Source organism: Zonotrichia leucophrys, chromosome 17, assembly GCF_028769735.1.
Source record: "Zonotrichia leucophrys gambelii isolate GWCS_2022_RI chromosome 17, RI_Zleu_2.0, whole genome shotgun sequence".
Taxonomy (NCBI): domain Eukaryota; kingdom Metazoa; phylum Chordata; class Aves; order Passeriformes; family Passerellidae; genus Zonotrichia; species Zonotrichia leucophrys.
Genome location: NC_088186.1, coordinates 1,365,517 through 1,383,214, shown reverse-complemented (window position 1 = coordinate 1,383,214; position 17,698 = coordinate 1,365,517). Strand labels below are relative to the sequence as shown.

The 17,698-nt window shown below is 52.4% G+C and overlaps 1 protein-coding gene across 9 annotated transcripts in view; it reads left to right on the top strand.

The window, feature by feature from the left end:
* CRB2 (crumbs cell polarity complex component 2) overlaps nucleotides 1–15,452 on the top strand; it is a 54,859-nt gene extending 39,407 nt beyond the window's left edge. For 7 of the 9 annotated variants that reach the window (XM_064728015.1, XM_064728013.1, XM_064728014.1 and 4 more), the window contains 7 exons: nucleotides 4,430–5,368; nucleotides 6,129–6,685; nucleotides 7,526–7,691; nucleotides 8,101–8,968; nucleotides 9,750–9,866; nucleotides 10,252–10,378; nucleotides 12,177–13,291. In XM_064728015.1, coding sequence (XP_064584085.1) covers nucleotides 4,430–5,368; nucleotides 6,129–6,685; nucleotides 7,526–7,691; nucleotides 8,101–8,968; nucleotides 9,750–9,866; nucleotides 10,252–10,378; nucleotides 12,177–12,404 — 3,002 coding nt within the window. In that variant the 3' untranslated portion in view covers nucleotides 12,405–13,291. Of the gene's footprint in view, nucleotides 1–4,429; nucleotides 5,369–6,128; nucleotides 6,686–7,525; nucleotides 7,692–8,100; nucleotides 8,969–9,749; nucleotides 9,867–10,251; nucleotides 10,379–12,176 lie in introns of all 9 variants that reach the window. The other 2 variants (XM_064728009.1, XM_064728008.1) reach the window with 2 other exon arrangements.
* The last annotated feature ends 2,246 nt before the right edge of the window (nucleotides 15,453–17,698 follow it).

Here is a 17,698-nt window from a genome sequence, read left to right as displayed (position 1 = left end):
AGTTTGGGGAAAGGCTCTCAGATAACAATTCTTCACAGAAATAAGAAACTTCTCTGGGTCCTTACAACACAAAAATACAACTCTGCCTCCAGAAATTTTATAATATGAAAGTTGCTATATTAAAAAACAAAATAAAAACAAACCCCAGAACCACAGAGGAAAAAGGAGACTGCAGCAGCTAATTTAGTAAGGTGGCTAATGGGGAAAGAGAGAGTTTTGATTGTGTACTGCTGTGTCTGAACCCGTACATTCAGCATAATGCAGGGAATTTCTTTCCATCCAGTTTGACTTCAGGGAAACAGACCATGGTCATTAAAACCTGAGACTTTTCTTAGTGAATACAGCAGAGTGGAAATGTCTGTGCTGACAGATCACTGGAACAGGGAACAGGGAGAAGGAAAACTGCCTGATGGACCCCGATTATTCCCTCACCAGTGAATGGGCAGCAGGGCCCGGGTTCCCTCTGCATTCGGAGCTCCCCTTGTTCCTATGGCTTGGGTATTGCACAACGGTGGAAACGCAGCGTTTGGCTTAGCCTGTGGAAAGAACATTTTGGCCTCATTCAGGGACTCTGGCAGCTCACCTGAGCGGGCAGGGGCAGGGGATTGTGTCCCTGCTGAGCTGGGGCTGTGGGCACGGCTGGGCACGGCAGGAGGCAGGGAGCAGCAATGTGCTGGAGCCGCATTCCTGGTGTCAGCACGGACAGGGGCCAGCTGGGAGGGTCAGAGCCGGGCTGGATTAGACCTGGGCAGGGCAGGGCTCTGCTCCCCCGCTCCAATCCCTTCTCGTGGGACTGGCACCAGCCAGCGCCTGCACACACGGCCCTGCCAGCCCGGCCTTCTTTGCCATCCCTCCCCCCCTTCACCCCCATTTTTTTCCCTTTACTGTCACCAATGTCCGCAAGGAGTCGGCCATGAAATCTGTGCTGATTGGCGTGATCCTGAGGGGAATTGTTCTGCTGGCAGGTAATGAGATGTGTACGGTGCTTGCAGTGTGTCCTGCTGGTGTGTGTGCCTGCCCAGGGCAGGGGCTGGCTGTGTGCTGAGTGCTGCCTGGGGGCATCAGGAGCAACCAGAATTGATTAGAAAGGAAGAATGTTTTTATTTTGAAGAGACCTAAAGTTTTGTTTTGGAAACTTTAAGGCGAGGAATTTCTTTGTTGCACGGGTCTGCCTGGCAGCTCCACAGTGCCCGTGCTGCAGCTGTGCCTTGTGGGGCAGCGCCAGAGCCCCCGAGGCCCCGGCTCTGTGCCCCTCACTCCGGTGCCTCCCGGCTACCTCTGGCAAACGCTGGTTTTGCTTTTTACCGATGTTTTGCAGTTTCCATTTTCTGTATTGATTGAAAGCTGCCTGTGGGGAGCGGGTTTGTGGCTGTGGCCCAGGACGAGCCCCTCGGTGCTCGGAGCCCTCGGCAGCTCCTCCCGCTCCGCGCCCGAGCGGCAGAGCAGGGGTTGCCATGGAAATGGCAGTAATTGTGCAAATATCATTGTGTCGGGGTCCGCTTGTGGCGGCTGATGCTCTGCCTACCCCTCTCCCTCCCCTCCTTTTTCCTTTTGATAATCATAATACAATCCCTAATTAGGATGCAGCAGGGAAAGGTCGTTAGGAATTCAGCTCCCTTACGGAGAGGGCAAGGCGGTGCTGGCCGGGCAGCCCTGCTGAACTCCCGTGTTTCAAGGAATAGACCTTGTCCTTCAAGGTTTTTTGATATCTGACAGCTAAATTAGAATATTTCACTTCATTTGTGCTTATTCTTTTAACATTTTATGTATCTGTTGAAGTACATGATTCTTAGACTGTATACAATGACTCTTTGCTTATTAATAGCAGCCAGTAAATCATTCCCTCCATTCAGGCAGTGCTGAGCTGTGTGGATTTAATCCCACTACATCTACAAAACAGAACTGTTCCCACCACAGCGGTAACACCCTGAACGTGGGGAAGGATTTGTATTTGAATATTTGAATATTCTGGAGGCTGTGAAACCTCAGCCACTTCTGAGTGTTTCTGACCCGCTCCCTGTGGCTTGGGGCTGTTACCTCAGACACCGCTGGATTAGGGGAATGTTTGAAATCCTCGGCTCCAGATAGCAGCCTTTTAGATACCACTTGTCTGATTGCCAGATAACAAGTTCCACTGCTTTGCTATTGTTAGTCTTTAACTAGATAAGGAACTCATTAAACCTTTGAAAGTCTCCTAATGGTGTAATGAATCAGATTGGTTGTTTTACTTTTGATGGCTCAGATAAAAGTAAACATTTCAGCTATGAAATTTAGAACAAACACAAGAGAGTACTACTTGTTTACAAGGAGAATAACTCGGTTTTGTTACTTGTTTTTGTTGAACAGAGTCACATCCCCCAGTTAATTTTTTTTTTAAATAAACCTGAAGAGGGATGCTTGTGCTGCTCTTAGAAAAAAACAATTAGTGTTGAACAACTTCTTAATATCTACTTCCCAGTGGGTCTGCAAAGACACAACTGTCCGTGTCTTGGAGAAGATTGGAATAAGAGATGTCCAGGAAATGATCTGTACTTTTGGAAACTGCAGTGATGTAGCTCCAGATAACTGCTTACTAAATCTTCCAGGAAAAAAATTGTCATTAGCCAGATTTTTAGAACTCTTGTGCAATCTACTTTTCACCCATTTCAAACAAATAATCGAAGAAATCAAACCAGCTGCATCCCTTGGGAAAGCCTGGTGTGTAATCAGCCCCAGCCCGGGGCACTCCCATCCCGCCTGGTGGGAGGCACTGGGGGCAGGAACAGCCAGGCAGGAGCTGGGACCTGCTCAGGCTGGGAATGTGGAACGGGAAATGGGCCCCTCCTGCCTCCAGCCTTCTCAGAAATGCAGAAATTCACGGCATCTCTCCTTTTGTTATCCAAACCAATGTTATCTTCCCCTCATTGTCTTGGTAAATATCAGCAGCTCTGATCTCAAGCAGCAGCATCTCTAGGATTTGGGACTGTACCAAACCTCTTCCCTTATTCAACAGCCTCTCCCCTTCAATCTGACTGCACGCTTGCCTCCTGCAGCTTGGAGAGCCCAAGCAAACCCACCCCATCTCTCCCAAACTGGGATTCCCCAGGCCCAGTGATGTCCCTCACGCTCTATTTATTCCCACACATTTCCTTCGTAGCTTTTGCTGCAGTCTCAGTTCTGTCCCTGCTGTTCCTCTGCTGAGCAGCCCAACAGTAAGAGGAAGAGGGCTGTGCTGAAGATGCTGTTGCTGACAGAGCAGCTCTGGCACATCTGCAAAGTGCAGAGCTGGAGCCCTGCATCTCTTTCAGTGCTTCCCAGAGCTCTGGCCCTACACTGGCACAATCAGTTTGGAGCTGGAAGCTGCTGCTCATCTGTCTGCAGAGCTCAGGGGACAAACCATCACTGCAAATATTCAAGAACCTGTATCTTTGCTGGTTTTATTTTTAAGCACACATCAAGTCCAGCTCCAGTGCTCCTAGTGCCCCATCTCCCCTCATCTCTGTGCCCAGGCAGCTCTCTAATCTCTTTGACATGCACATTCTGTCTGGTGGCTTTTCTTTACAAATGTCCTTTGTGTTTTGATTCCCCTCCTTTGTGTGTGAATTCCTTCTTTTTCTTCCTGCTGCCCTCGTTGTGCTTGCTGGCTGGATCGGGTGTAATGCTATTAGATTGGGATAATCCATGCTTGGTTTATCTGTGGGACTGTCTCTGAAGATTAGTGAAAACCGATGTTATAGGCTAGATAAAGTGAACTGGTTCAGGCTCCTCTGTCAGTCTGGGATGCTCAGGAAAATGACAGCAGATTTTCATTAGCCAGATTTGGTCATTTACTTGAGCCCCACTGGGATGCATGTGCTGCCAGGAGACAGCAGCAGTGCAGGACCTCACCCAGTTCATTTGTGCAGGACTGGGCAGAGCTGAAATCAGCTTAGTGCCAGCATGGCAGAGTGCCTGTGGAGCATGTTGTGTTTGCTGTTTGGTAATGAATTGGGTTTTGTGAGTTTTACAACTGGTGGGTTGTCTTGGAATTGGATTTTTTTAACTGAGGCTTTCCAGTAACTTCCCATTTTACTGCTGTCTGCAACACTGGTGCCTGGAACAGGCTCCAGTCAGATCTATAGACCTACCTGGCCTTTCCACATACCTAATCTATTAAGAAAAAAGCACAAATTCCTTGTCTGTGCTGTTTTAGTCCTTTCATACCTTTTGCACATTGAGCTTGGGCCATTGGGCCAGGACAGCAGTTGGTGGGGGGATTTGGGCTGACAGGCCAAAGCTCTAGAAATAAATAGCACCTGGGAGGACACAGAAGTTTGGGTTTCTTGCTCTTGCATCATGGTAGGAGCCTGTGCCATGTGTGGGGCTCCTTGCTGGCAGCTGCTCCCTGGAGAGAACTGGGGAGGGCAGTCCCAGTCCCAGGTGAGATCCCATCTCTAAATCTCTTTTGCAGGTGTGGAATGTGCTGTTAACATCAATGAGTGTGAGGAGGGTCCCTGCAAGAATGGAGCTGTGTGTGAGGATGGCATTGCTGACTATTCGTGCCACTGTGCCCCTGGCCAGGATGGCATTACGTGGGGAGGGAAGAACTGCTCTGTGCAGCTCACTGGGTGCCAGAGCCACGACTGCCAGAACGAGGCCTTGTGCATCCCAACGTACCGAGCCGAGAGCCACGGCCACCTGTGCCAGTGCCAGCCTGGATTCTATGATGCCACGTGCTCCACACCAACAACGTTTTCCTTTGCTTCCAGAGGGTATCTCCTCGTTGAGCTGCCCGAGGACAGTGAGAGCAGGAGGGGCACGGCAGGGGCCAGCGTGTCCCTCCGCTTCCGAACCACTCTGCCCAGCGCTGTCCTGTTTTACCGAGGCCGGGAAGCCGAGTACTTGTTCCTGGAGCTCCTGGATGGCGTCCTGCACGCAGAGCTGAAGAGGGAGGGTGTTGGGTACCCGCTGCTCCTGAGGGGGCTCAGAGTGGACGATGGCCAGTGGCACAGAGTGGAAGTTGTCGTGCACAGCACGGTGCAGCTGAAGCTCTGGCACGGCTCTTGTGAGGCCGGGCTCTGCCTGCAGAGCTCTCCTGTCCCAGCCAGCACTGCTGTGATCCCACAAGCCTTCCTGACTCTGTATATTGGAGGTGCTGAGGATCCAATGGCCAACAACACGGGGAGCCAGCAAGGCTTTGTGGGCTGCCTGCAGGACCTGCAGGTGGACGCTGCGGCCGTGCTGCCGGCGGATCTGCCCCTGGGGGAGCTGTCCCCGGCCAGGCCGGGCTGCGAGCGCACCGAGTGGTGCCTGTCCCAGCCCTGCCTGCACGGAGGGCTCTGTGTGGACCTCTGGGCCACCTTCAGGTGTGACTGTGCCAGGCCCTATGGAGGCCCAGCTTGCTCGTATGGTAAGTGCCATGGGATTGACACCCGCCAGCTCCACAGGTACTGGAGGAGCTTGGATGTCAGCTCTGGAAACAGGACTTTCTGTTTGACCAGGGGGAAAAATAAAGCAAAAGCCTCTGTGGATTTTTTTTCCTGTTGTTTTCTCCTGCACAAATGACTGTCAGTTTTGTGGTGCAGGTTATTCCTGGTAGAGCCAGAGGCTCTGCATCAGCTTTTAACAGATCTGTGTCAATGCAGGGGAGCAGGGAAGTTGTTTTACTGTGAAAAGTTGATATTGAGCTTCTGAGTTGAGGATGAATAGGAATATATTGCTTTGTTGAAGGAAGCTCTTTGACAATTTTGAGTTAAAATCATATCTATTTGCATTTTTTGCTCCTGTAAGGCTTGTATTAGTATTGGAGCTTTTTTCAACTCTTCTGAGCCCTAAGTATGACATGTACTGCTGTTACCAAATTTACAAATTTTAAAAGCAACTCTGTATCTCGAAAGTCCTTGAGTAAATTCGCTGGATTGGCAAGGGCTCTGCTAGACTTGTGTTTCACTCTCATGCTACTTGGATACTTGAATTTGTGTCCTCCAGAGGAAGCAAGGACACATCCACCTTCTTCTTAGTGTCACACACCTGTGGGGAGGAGCATCATTACCCTGGCACGTGCGGAAAACATTGAAAGGGACCTTTGCCCCATTCCTAAGGAGCTGCATCCCCATGCCGGCTGCATTCCCTTTATCTCTGAGCTGAAGTTTGTTTCTGTTCTCTTCCAGAGCGCCCAGCAGCAACGTTTGGCCTAGAGAATTCCACCAGCTTTGCCTCTTTCACCCTTTCTGACAGCCTTGGGGCAGACTTCAACCTCTCGTTTTTCCTGCGGAGCCGGAAGCCCGATGGTTTGTTGGTGCAGGCCTGCAATGGGACAGGCCCCTGCCTCACCCTGTACCTGAGGGACGGCCAGCTGAGCATAGAGACGTCCCCTGCGGACACTGTGACCTTTCCAGGGAATGTGGTGGATGGGAGCAGACGTTTGATAGCCCTGTCCTTCCAGGGAGGCTCTGTGGGTGCCCTGCAGTCAGACACGCTGCTGGAGCTGGGCCAGCTGCCAGCACAGGCCCTGGGAGCTGGCTCTGAGCTGTTCATTGGGGGGCACCCCAACCCCGACAGTGCCGAGCTCTGGGGGGGCTACTTCAAGGGCTGCTTGCAGGACATCCAACTCAACAGCCACCAGATAGAGCTTTTCCAGGTGGAGAACAACAGTGTGCCACAGGAACTCAATAGGACTCAAACTGGAAACCTTGTGAATGGCTGCATCTCTGATGACACCTGCCAGGTATGGGCTGTGTGGTGTTTGTCTCTGTGTGTGCAGGGTTCACTGGAGTTCTGTTATTACACACAAGTCTGACTGTTGCTGATACCAGAAAAAGGAGGTTTCTGATGTGTTGAAGAACACATGGTTCTCTGTGCTCCCACCTCACTCAGTATACTACATATGATTTAAACACTGAGTTTTCTCAAGCTCCCCTGTAGTTTTTGTGCTTTTAGAACTTGGGCAGTGGCTTTTGTGCTGCCCATCTCCACTTTGCTGAGCCCACATGGGTTCCAGACTCCCCTCCCTACCCTGTAATCTTGCCAGCCCCTCCCTTCATCCTGTTCCAGTTGCACAACAACCTCTTGCCCAGGAATCTGCCATTTCAACAGCAGAGGCTGAAGGAGCTGTGTCCGTGTGCCCTTGGATCAGAGCCTGGCTCTCCTCTGTGCCACGCCTGCCAATGGGGAGGCCTTACCCCCAATCTCGCCCTTCCTGCCTATGGCGCTCTGAGGTGTTGTCACAGCTGTGGTGTCAGGGGTGTCCTTCTGGGGACAGAACTTTGGGAGCCTCTTGGGAGCATCACAGTTTGTTTAATCCGTTCCTCACCTGTGCTTTTGTGTCTTGTTCTTTGCCAAATTGCTGGATTCCTGTTGGTCAGTGCTGTGCACAGGGGGGAGCAGGAGCTCAGGAGTTTCTTGTACAGAGACCCTTGTGCTTCCCTCAGTGCTCTTGAGTCACTGTTCCATTTCTCTCCTCTCTTGATTCTAATGCTGCTTGTGCTCATCTTCACAATTCTACCAAAGTCTCTTAGACTTCAAGATGAATTGCTCTGCCCCTAAATTCCCCTGTTTTGTTTTTCAGTCTGAGCCATGTCAGAATGGTGGCAGATGCATTGTCACTTGGAATGATTTCCATTGCAGCTGTCCTGCAAATTTCACTGGGAAATTTTGTGAAGAGAAAGTCTGGTGTGAAAGTGACCCATGTCCTGAAGGCACCACCTGCACAGACGTTGTGGCAGGATATGTGTGTAAGTTCTGTTCTCTTGCTTGTGTAAAATCCCCCCGCCCATTCCCTGTCTATAATCAATGTTCCCAGTTGGTGCTGTTGAAAACAATCCAAACAAAGGCTGCAAGGAGGACACGGAGTGGTGCCCGGGTACATGGGCCCAGGCAGCCTGGGCTCTCTGGGCTTGCCCTGGGTGTGACAGAGCACAGCTGAGGAGTGAAAATTGCTGCCTAAGAGCTGGATGTTACTACAGGAGGTGCAGTTGTAAACAGGAAGAGCTTTAAGGCTGCCAGCAGCTCGCCTGTAATCCTGCTCACACTAAGCTTAGGGGTTCTTAGGGAGAGAACCTGCCAGGGGTGTGCCATTGGTCTGGCTCAAACAGGACACCAACTGTCTTTGAAATCCCTCATGCTCTCCCCCTTTATTTACAGGTCTGGCTAATGCAACATTCAATAGTTATGCTGCCATTGAATTTACCACCAACACATCAGTGACCAGAACTCTGAGCAGCCTCCACGTGGAATTCAGAACCAGAGATGAAGATGCCGTTTTGCTTCGGGCTGTGGAAGAGGTGGATTCCCTCCAGGTAGCCATTAGGAATTCCTCCCTGCTTGTTGACATCAGGAGTGGGAACAGCGTCGAGGGCGTGAGCTTCGTGAGCCCGCAGGCGGTCACGGACGGGGCCTGGCACAGCGTGTCCGTGTCCATGGAGGAGCCGGCCGCGCTCTCCTCGCGGTGGCTGCTCCGCTGGGACGGCTCGGTCAACGTGACCCTGCCGGGAAGCGCCGGCAACCTCGACTTCCTCAAGAACAACGCCTCGGTCGTTGTGGCCGAGAATTTCACCGGCTGCCTGGGCCGGGTGCAGATCGGGGGGCTCTTCCTGCCCTTCCCGCCGCAGCAGCCGTACCCGCAGGCCGAGCAGTTCCTGCGGGCCGGCCCGGGCAGCGCCCGCCTGGGCTGCTCCGGGGCCGACGTGTGCGCCTCCGGCCCCTGCCTCAACGGCGGCACCTGCCAGGACCTGTTCGACGCCTTCGGCTGCGGCTGCAGCGCGGGCTGGGCGGGGCCGCGCTGCGAGGCCAACATCGACGACTGCCAGCCCAGCCCCTGCGTGCACGGGGACTGCGTGGATGCTGTGGCAGATTTCCAGTGCGAGTGCTTCCGCGGCTTCATCGGGAAGAGGTGCGACATCAACGTGGACGACTGCGTGCGGCACCAGTGCCTGAACGGGGCCACCTGCGTGGACGGCGTGTACGGGTACTCGTGCAGGTGCCCCCCGCAGTACTCCGGGCCTCGCTGCGAGTAAGTAAGGGCTGCTTTCACACAGGGCAGGGGAGCCTCCAGATAAACTGCACTTTTACTTTGGGACACTTCGGGAAAATTTTTCATTGCAAGCATCTTGTAGCAAAGAACCCAAATTCTGCTGTGACTTGGAAGGTGCTGTCCAGGTCCAAACCCTCACTGACAGGGGTTCAGCCTCGTACAGGATAAGGATCCTTCCTTTTGATGTGGTTTTTCCCCATGCTACCTTTCAGAGCTGGTTGAAGGGCACATACTCTGGCCTGTTGTCATTTCCCTCTAGCACTCCCCATGATATCCCATCTTCTCTATGACTTGATTCCCCTTGCCATATTCCTATGCTGATTTAAAACAAAACATCTTGTGCCAGTTCAAATGGAACATGAAGTTAAATACTGACATGGTTGCATTTCAGTTACCTGATCTATCCAGGATGATTTTGCTGTTGTTCCTGCTGCATGCTGGGACAGTTACCTGGTTACTGGCATTATCCTTCCTGGGGCCTGGCTGTACTGTTCCAGCCGTGTCCTGTCCCTGCCTGTATTTTCATTAGCAAGAACAGGCCTGTCTGAGTACAGAGAGCTCCTGTCTGTTCCCAGGGCATGATCCAAGGGAATACTCTGATGTTACAGATGATTTCTGAGACTATTCCCTTTTCCACTTTTGTCAAACTCCTTCCTAGAAACACCAAGCATTGTGTTTATGGCCCCATTCCCCCTGAGCCCCAGAACACTGCCCTTCCCCAGAAGCTGAGTGCTTTAAGGCTGTCCCTTGCTCTCCCCAGGTGGCCGTTCCCCCCTCAGCAGTGTGGCAAGAACTTCACCTGCTTGAACGGTGGCAGGTGCATCACCGAGAGCTGGGGAGCCAACTGCTCCTGCAGGCCTGGCTTCACTGGAAGGAAGTAAGTGCTGCCTCACCCTCCTGCATGTCCCTGTGCTGGTCAAACAGCTGCTCCTAATGGGAACACCAGCTGTTGCTTGGAGCAGAGGGAAGCTTCAGATCATCCAGCTGCCAACAGCGGTTTTTGCAGTGAGAACTGCTTCCAAGGTGTTTCAAGCACACTGGGCTGTGCTGGAGACCCGTGCTGGCCTCAGTCCCGTAGAAAACCACAACAGGAGGGTTGGTGTGACCAGGGGAGAATTTCAGGTTGTTTGACTCCAGAGAAAGCACCTGGAGAAGCTGCAATGGGCGCTTTTCAAACAAAAGAGGCTTTTTTAGACTGGATGATCTTGTGTTCTATGGCACAGGAATATATAAGACAATTCTAATCCACTCTTCTCTTGCAGCTGTCAAATCAACATAAACGAGTGTGAGCCGAACCCGTGCCAGAACGGGGGCACGTGCCAGGACTCGGAGAACAGATACGAGTGCGTGTGCAGCGCCAGCTTCACCGGCGAGCGCTGCGACATCAACGTAAGCACTGCCTGGCCGGGCACTCTGCCCTGCTAAAGCACAGCTGGGCAACCCTCAGTGGGCTCTTTTCTCTGCAGTGCTGCTGCTTATTGGTCTCCAGCACAGAAATAATTGCAGTAAATGCTCCTCAGTACCTGCATGTGCTGCCATATGGCTTTTGGGGCTGTCTCTCCACATCTCCATAGATTTCACAACTCTTTGGACAGAAATCCAACTCCTGCAGGTTCCTGACCCAGGTTCCTGGAGAGTGGAATTTCATTTGGTGTTTTATCTTGGATAAGAATTACTAAACACCTGCCCTCTGCAAAGATCATCTGAGTAGAAATGGATGTTTGGAGAAGGGAGGTTGGATAAAGTCAGGCCCAGAGTGGTTCAGTCTGTGTGAAAAGCTGAGTGCTGTCCCTGAGCTGCCCATCCTGTGTGCATAACCCAAGTGTTTGGGGTGGGGCTGGGGTCCTTCCTGGGGGAGGTGGGATCCCTACCCCTGCTTTCTCTGGGAAGCTGTTGCATGCACAGGCAGCTTTTTGGGTAACCTGGGAATGTACTAACCCATCCTGCATGGAAAGGGCTCTGTGCCAGGCGGGGTTTGCTGCTGTTGCTGTTACCCAGGGCTCTAATGCATGTGCCAAGGTCACCCTGACATTTCCAGTTTGCATGCACAGGCTCCTTCAGGCATCTCTATCTCCTCTGTCCCAGGACATTTCTGTGGATTCCTTGTACTCATTTTCATCACCCTCCCCTTGTTTTTCTTCACTCTTTGCATTCCCTCGCTCCCCCTGGTGGGGCTGGGGCTGGGGCTGGTGCCACCAGGGCCAGCTGGGGCTCAGCTGAGCTCGCTGTGCTCTCTGCTGGGCCCTGCTGGTGCAGGACTAACCCGCATGCTCTGCAACTCACCCTGCCCAGCGCGCGGCTTTGGGCGGCCTCGGGAATCCACCTGCACTCCAGGCTTTAGAAAAGGGCAGGAGGGCGTCCAGATCCCCTGGGAATGTTCCTTCTTTGCTCTGTGACATGAGCACAGACTGAATGGCATCAAAAAACTGTAAATGATCCAGCTTGAATTATTTTGGTTTTAGCTGTAAGGTGGCCGATACCATTGATAGCAATAAGAAATATCTTATTTTTAAACTTACTGCAATTTTAAAACTTCGTTTCGTGACAAAAATTCCACAGTTGTTTTAGTTATGTTGGTGTCTTCCATGCCATCCTTGATTCCACCAGAATTCTCTCCTCAGTACTTGGGCTTTTTATCATCTTCATCTCACATCCATGTCCTGACCTCTTCAACATCTTCCCCTTCCTGCTGCAAGTTCTGCAATTCTGTTTCACAGTTTAACAGCTTAATCAATTCTCTGCTTTGCCATTACAGGCATTAAGGCATCATTGAACTTTTTTAAAGTATCATGCCCCTGCTTGGGGAAATTTTTTTGGGTTACTGAAAATTCACATTACTCTGCATTAATTTTAAAGGTTTTTGGGTTTTTTGTTTGTTTGTTTTTTGTTTTTTTGTTGTGTTTTTTGTTGTGTGTTTTTTGTTTTTGTTTTGCAACACTGGTGACAACTTTGCCAGTGCCACCTGTGTGTTTTAGTCTGATATTGGTAAGAAGGCACCTTTGAAGACTCCCACTGTAGATGCTGAGTGAACTGGCATTTACATCTTAAGGTGCTGTCTTGCTGTGAAAAAGTGCTGGTTTTTGCTTTTTTAAAAACCTTTTTCTCTCTAATCCGACCATTTTGGTCAGTTACTGCAGTTGTTGTAACCACTGGGGTTTCATTGTTTCTCCATTAATTTCTTTTACAGAAAGGGACTCCAGGTGCTCTCTTCCCCTCCCCACTAATTGAAGTAGCTGTCCCCGTAGCCTGTGGCTCAGTGCTGCTCCTCAGCATTGCTCTCATATTCATGGTTCTCACGGCGAGGAAGAGGCGCCAGTCGGAGGGGACGTACAGCCCGAGCCAGCAGGAGGTGGCAGGAGCGCGGCTGGAGATGGACAGTGTCCTGAAGGTGCCGCCCGAGGAGCGCCTGATCTAGGCCGTGCCCAGGGCCTGCACCTGGAGCTCTGCAGCCCTGGCAGCAGCAGATGCAGCCCCTCCCCGCTCACCCCGAACGGACACGGCTGGGCTGGCGCTGGGCTCCAAGGGAGCCTCTGCCCCTGTGCCCTGCCCCGCGCTGCCCTCGCTCATCGCAGCAGGAGCTCAAGTGGCTCTGGCTCCTGTCCCCTCCCAGGCAGGAGAGGCACATTCCATCTGCTTCCCAAGGCAGGGTGACCGAGGCACCTGTGCAGGTTCAGCTCCCTGAGTCCCACTCAGGAGCTGGGAGGGTCGTGGCTGGTTTGTGTATTCTGCTCTGGTTTGTCAACAGCTGAAAAACATTCAGACTCTCTCAGCTCAGGTGTGTGAGGTTTTCAGAGTCTTCAACAGCAACAGCAGCTGTGACCTCCCTGTGCCAGCCCTGTGTTACAGGGAATTGTCAGGAATGATCAAAATCCTTGTATCAATCAGTGTGAATGCCCAGGTGCTGTTAGACATTCCCATGGGTACCGCAGGGAAGGGACAGGCAGGACTGCGGGGGTTTGGGCCGGAGCTGCAGCTGCCACGTGCTGGACTTTGGGTGTGCACGGAGGGGACAGGGGAGCAGGAAAGGTCCCAGCCCCCTGTGCATCCCTGGGCTCCGCGGGACAGGGACAGCGCAGCTGAGGGAGCGCCGGGGGCTGACGGGGGTGAGTTGCAGCTGCGTCCTGGTGGAAGCTCTGAGTAACTGCCTGTTCTACCACAGCAGCGAGTGTGGGCGCACCTCAGCCACTCGTCGGTGGTGGGAGCAGTCGGGGCTGCGGGGGCTGCCCTGCTCCTCGCACTGGCTGCAGCCACGGCCATTGCCATGAAGAGGAGGAGAGCGACTCAGGGAACCTACAGCCCGAGCCGGCAGGAGAAGGACGGGGCCCGCGTGGAAATGTGGAACGTGATCAAGATGCCCCCGACCGAGCGGCTGATCTGAGCTGGGGTCACGCTGGGGGGGCAGCTCTGCACAGCCTCGGGCACTGCCCGCTGGCACTGCCCGCTGGCGCTGCCCCTCGGGCTGCTGCCTGCAATCAGCCCGCAGAGCATTCCCAGCAAACTGCTCTGGCAGCCCTGGGGAGCAGAAACGCCCCTGCTGAGGGCCAGGAGGGAGCAGTGGCTGTGGCACAGCGGGGACACGGAACCAGGCCGAAGGTGGGGCTGTGGCACAGCCAGAGCCTGCCGGGCCCCTGCTCCTGCAGGCAGCAGGTCCAGTGACCGGGAATGAAACCACTGCATTCAGAAACAATGTGAATAGTAAGGTTTTTTCAACAAGACACATACCTGTGACTCCTCTGCAAGGCTAAGCCAGGTGAGTGAGTGCTGGGAATTCCTTCCTAGAGCTGCTGCTGCCCTTCCAGCTGGGCCAGGGCTGGCATGGCAGTCAGTCCCACTGGGCTGAGCTGGACATGGCTGCTGGAGCTTTCCCTGAGACCACACCAAACCACAGGAATATCTGAAGTGCCTTTCTGATCCTGCGGTGCCAGTTACAGTTTAACTTTTGTGAAAGGAGGACGTTTTCATGTGTGATCCAGCTCCACCACTCCCAAGCAGCTTTGACCATGGAACTGACCCTTGTGAGAGCATCAGGTGGTACCTGCTGGGGTGAGGAGGGGAGAAAGAAAGAGTTCTAGAGGTGACCTCTCTGGACTGACAGGTTTGGGCTTGCTGGCACAGGAGAGTGGAATTTAGTCAGCCAATCTTTTAACCCAAACAAGGGTTGGTGTAAGTGACACAGCTTCTGCTTCCCACTGCACTAACAGGGGTTTGATTTTGTGGCTTTGCTTCTCCTGTGTTACTGTTGTAGCTGTTGAATGTGCTGTTTCTTCTTTAGCATAATGTGGCAGAGACTGTGGAAGGAAATGCAGCACAGCAGGCCAGGTAAGGCTTAAAGTCATTAGTGTTTCAGGACAATCACAACAACTATCAATAAGGAATATTTTAGAACAGTGTCTGCTTTTTAATGTCCAAAATACCATTAAAAATCAGGGTGGGAACCTGCCTGCCTTAGCTCATTGCCACAAGAAAACGCTGTTTATTCTGGCCTGCTTTGGGATTTTTTTTTCTACTGTAGCTGTAAATATTTCTGTAATTCCAAGCAAAGGGAGGGGTCTGGAACTACTGCTCACATGTGTCTGTGTAAGAACAGGTCTCTGCAACAGGCAGCTGCTGACAGAAAAATGAAAGTTTTAGAAAACAGGAAAAACCAGGAGTGGGAGACAGACAGTATTTTGTCAGCAAGATCACTTTCCCTCTAGTAGTGAAGAGACAAAGGTGAGATCCCAGCTGTGTCTGGCAGTGCCAGGGGTGCCCTGGCTGCAGGTGGGAGCTGTGGCTGCTTTCCTGTGTTCATAGCAGGGATTCTGCTGGACTGTTCTGTCCCTGCTTTGCTGGCCCAGCTCGCTTTGGGAACAGAGGCAGTGGCACTGCCCGGCCCCCCCGTGGCACCGGGGCTTTGGGGCAGCTGAGGGGCATTTCCTGTGCACAGGAGGCTCCAGGGCAGCAGAGCTGTGCCAGGCCAGTGGGGAGCAGGGGTGGGCACAGCCCGGGGGCCCTGTGCTGCCAGGCAAAGGCCTCGGGGGCTCTGTGCCACCTGTGCCCTGGCACCCCAGGGCAGGCGCTGCTTCTGCCTCGCTGCTGCCTCCCATTGGTGTCTGCACAGAAAGGAGCAGCAGCAGGATGGAGCAGAGCCCCGGCAGCTGCTGCCGCCCCTGCAGGAACAAACGGAGCCCTGGAGCCCCGGCAGCTCCTCAGGGCTGCACCCGAGCACCCAGAGCCAAGGGGTTCAAATACCCTGCCAGTGTCTTGAGCATTTCTGCAAAATAATTTATGGAAGGTGGTTTTGTTTTATTCAATAATGAACTTAACTTTGTTTTGATATTTAATTTTTGAATATATTTTTTCACAAAACTGGACTTGCTGTAGTTAATGATTATGATCCTGATTTCTTTTTTAATTGTAAATTTTATAATTTGTAAATAATTAGAATGTCCTTCGAAAGAAATTTACAGTAAAATTTGGTTAAAACCAGACCTGGTTGTTGACTTGTGACTGTTTTTCCCCAAAGAACACCTTTCTGTCTGGATGGCTGATCATGGTCTGTGCCACACCCCCTGCACAGCTGCAAACTTTGATTTTTCATGGTTAAAGGATTCATTTTGTGGTGATTTGTCGCAGCCCAGAGCCCTGAGCACAGGCCGGGGTGCAGAGCTTTGCCCAGCAGCAGGACAGAGCTGCTGAACACCAAGGGGGGAGCTGGGCAAGCTCTGCTCTCTCTCACCTCACTGAGCTGCATTTCACCATCAATCCCGGACTTTATGGGCAATAACGAGACGGGAATGGGGGAAAAGGGACTCTGAAGCCTCCACCCAGAGTGAACAAAACACAGAAATGGTTTCACCTCTTGTGCAGCAGCAGATGCACCACAAACTTCGCAGAGGCTTGTCTTGTCTGTTTGTTTTTAAAATAAACTCATTTCTTATGGCAGGAAGCAGCTGTAAATAAGCAAAGCGATACCAAACACAGGGCAAGTACAGGAACATGGAAAAGTCAAGTATAAAGTCACTGCTGAGTAAGACCAGGAACACTTTTTATACTGGATTAATAAAAGCTTCCAAATTCCTTCTAGGGCTGCACCAGAACTGGTTCAGATAAACAAACTGTTTATACCTGGCACTATCAGGAATGAATCATGTTAGGCATTCCTGAGTTTAAATAAGGCAAAAAATCCCTAAATGCTGTCCTAGGGATAGTTCAATTCCTACGTTACAAGAAACCCCTAAAAAGGTCTCCGCTTGCAAACCCTGCTCCAGAAATGAGGGAAGTCACAAACCCCTTGTCCTCCTGGATCTCAGAGGTGCTAAATAAAGTGAAGGGTGAATAAATGGGTGTTAATACTCTTCAGTGCCCCAAAACCGACTTACCAAATGATCCATAATATGAGCAAAGTAGCCAGAGGTGGAAATGAACTGCAGAATTTCCTGAGAGGTTCAAGGCATCTGTGCTGGGCTCAGTGTGTGGTCACTGTGACATCACTGAGCTCAAACAGGGCCTGTGGGGCCCTGCTGGCACAGGCAGGACTGTCCAGTGCCCTTCACACCCACCACAAGCCAGACAGTTCCATCATCCAGCTCATTGCAAAGGAGCTCTGAAATGCCAGACTGAATAATATATAACATTCTTATTCTGAACTCTATCCTTTATCCAAATAAAATGGAACTGGTATCTTAGACTTTAAATATTTTACTATTCAATACTAAACCCATCTGTCTTTCAACACAAAAAGAAAATACAAATCCAAGTGAATGGCTTGTCAGAGGAACAGCACTGTACAGAAACAGAATATTCCTGGAATACTGTGGTCTTCCCAAAACCGGCAGCATTTCAGATATTTTTCTTTTGTACTGCCCAGACTCGAACACAGAGACAGCCATTCCCATTCCCCAGAGTAAGAAAACTTCCAAGATAACATGAATAAAATAGATACATTGGAAATCAGATAAAGCTTTACAAGAATTTCCCCATGTGTCCAAGATGATTTCCTTTATCAAAGGCTCAATGGTGATGTGATTCCCTCTGCGAGAGTGACAGGTTTTACACCAGAGTGTGCCCAGACACAAACCAAACCAAAGAAGCACCACTGAAGTGAAACAGAAATGATCAGAGACAGCAGCTTTCCCGGGGGTGCTGAGGGCTGTGGGAAATGTCTGCAGAAGCCAGAGGGGGCTCAGAACACCCGGCTGAGCCTCCCCTGCGCTCGGCGCCTCGCGGGCCAGCCCGAGGCCCCACAGAGCCCCCCGGGCACGCCCTGCCCTCAGCCCAGCACACCGGCCTGCCCTGCCCTCAGCCCCAGCACACCGGCCTGCCCTGCCCTCAGCCCCAGCACACCGGCCTGCCCTGCCCTGCCCTCAGCCCCAGCACACCGGCCTGCCCTGCCCTCAGCCCCAGCACACCGGCCTGCCCTGCCCTCAGCCTCAGCCCAGCACTCCGCCTGCCCTGCCCTCAGCCCCAGCCCCGGCCTGCCCTGCCCTCAGCCCAGCACACCGGCCTGCCCTGCCCTCAGCCCAGCACACACTGGCCTGCCCTGCCCTCAGCCCCAGCACACCGGCCTGCCCTGCCCTCAGCCCCAGCACACCGGCCTGCCCTGCCCTCAGCCCCAGCACTCCGGCCTGCCCTGCCCTCAGCCCCAGCACACCGGCCTGCCCTGCCCTCAGCCCAGCACACCGGCCTGCCCTGCCCTCAGCCCAGCACACCGGCCTGCCCTGCCCTGCC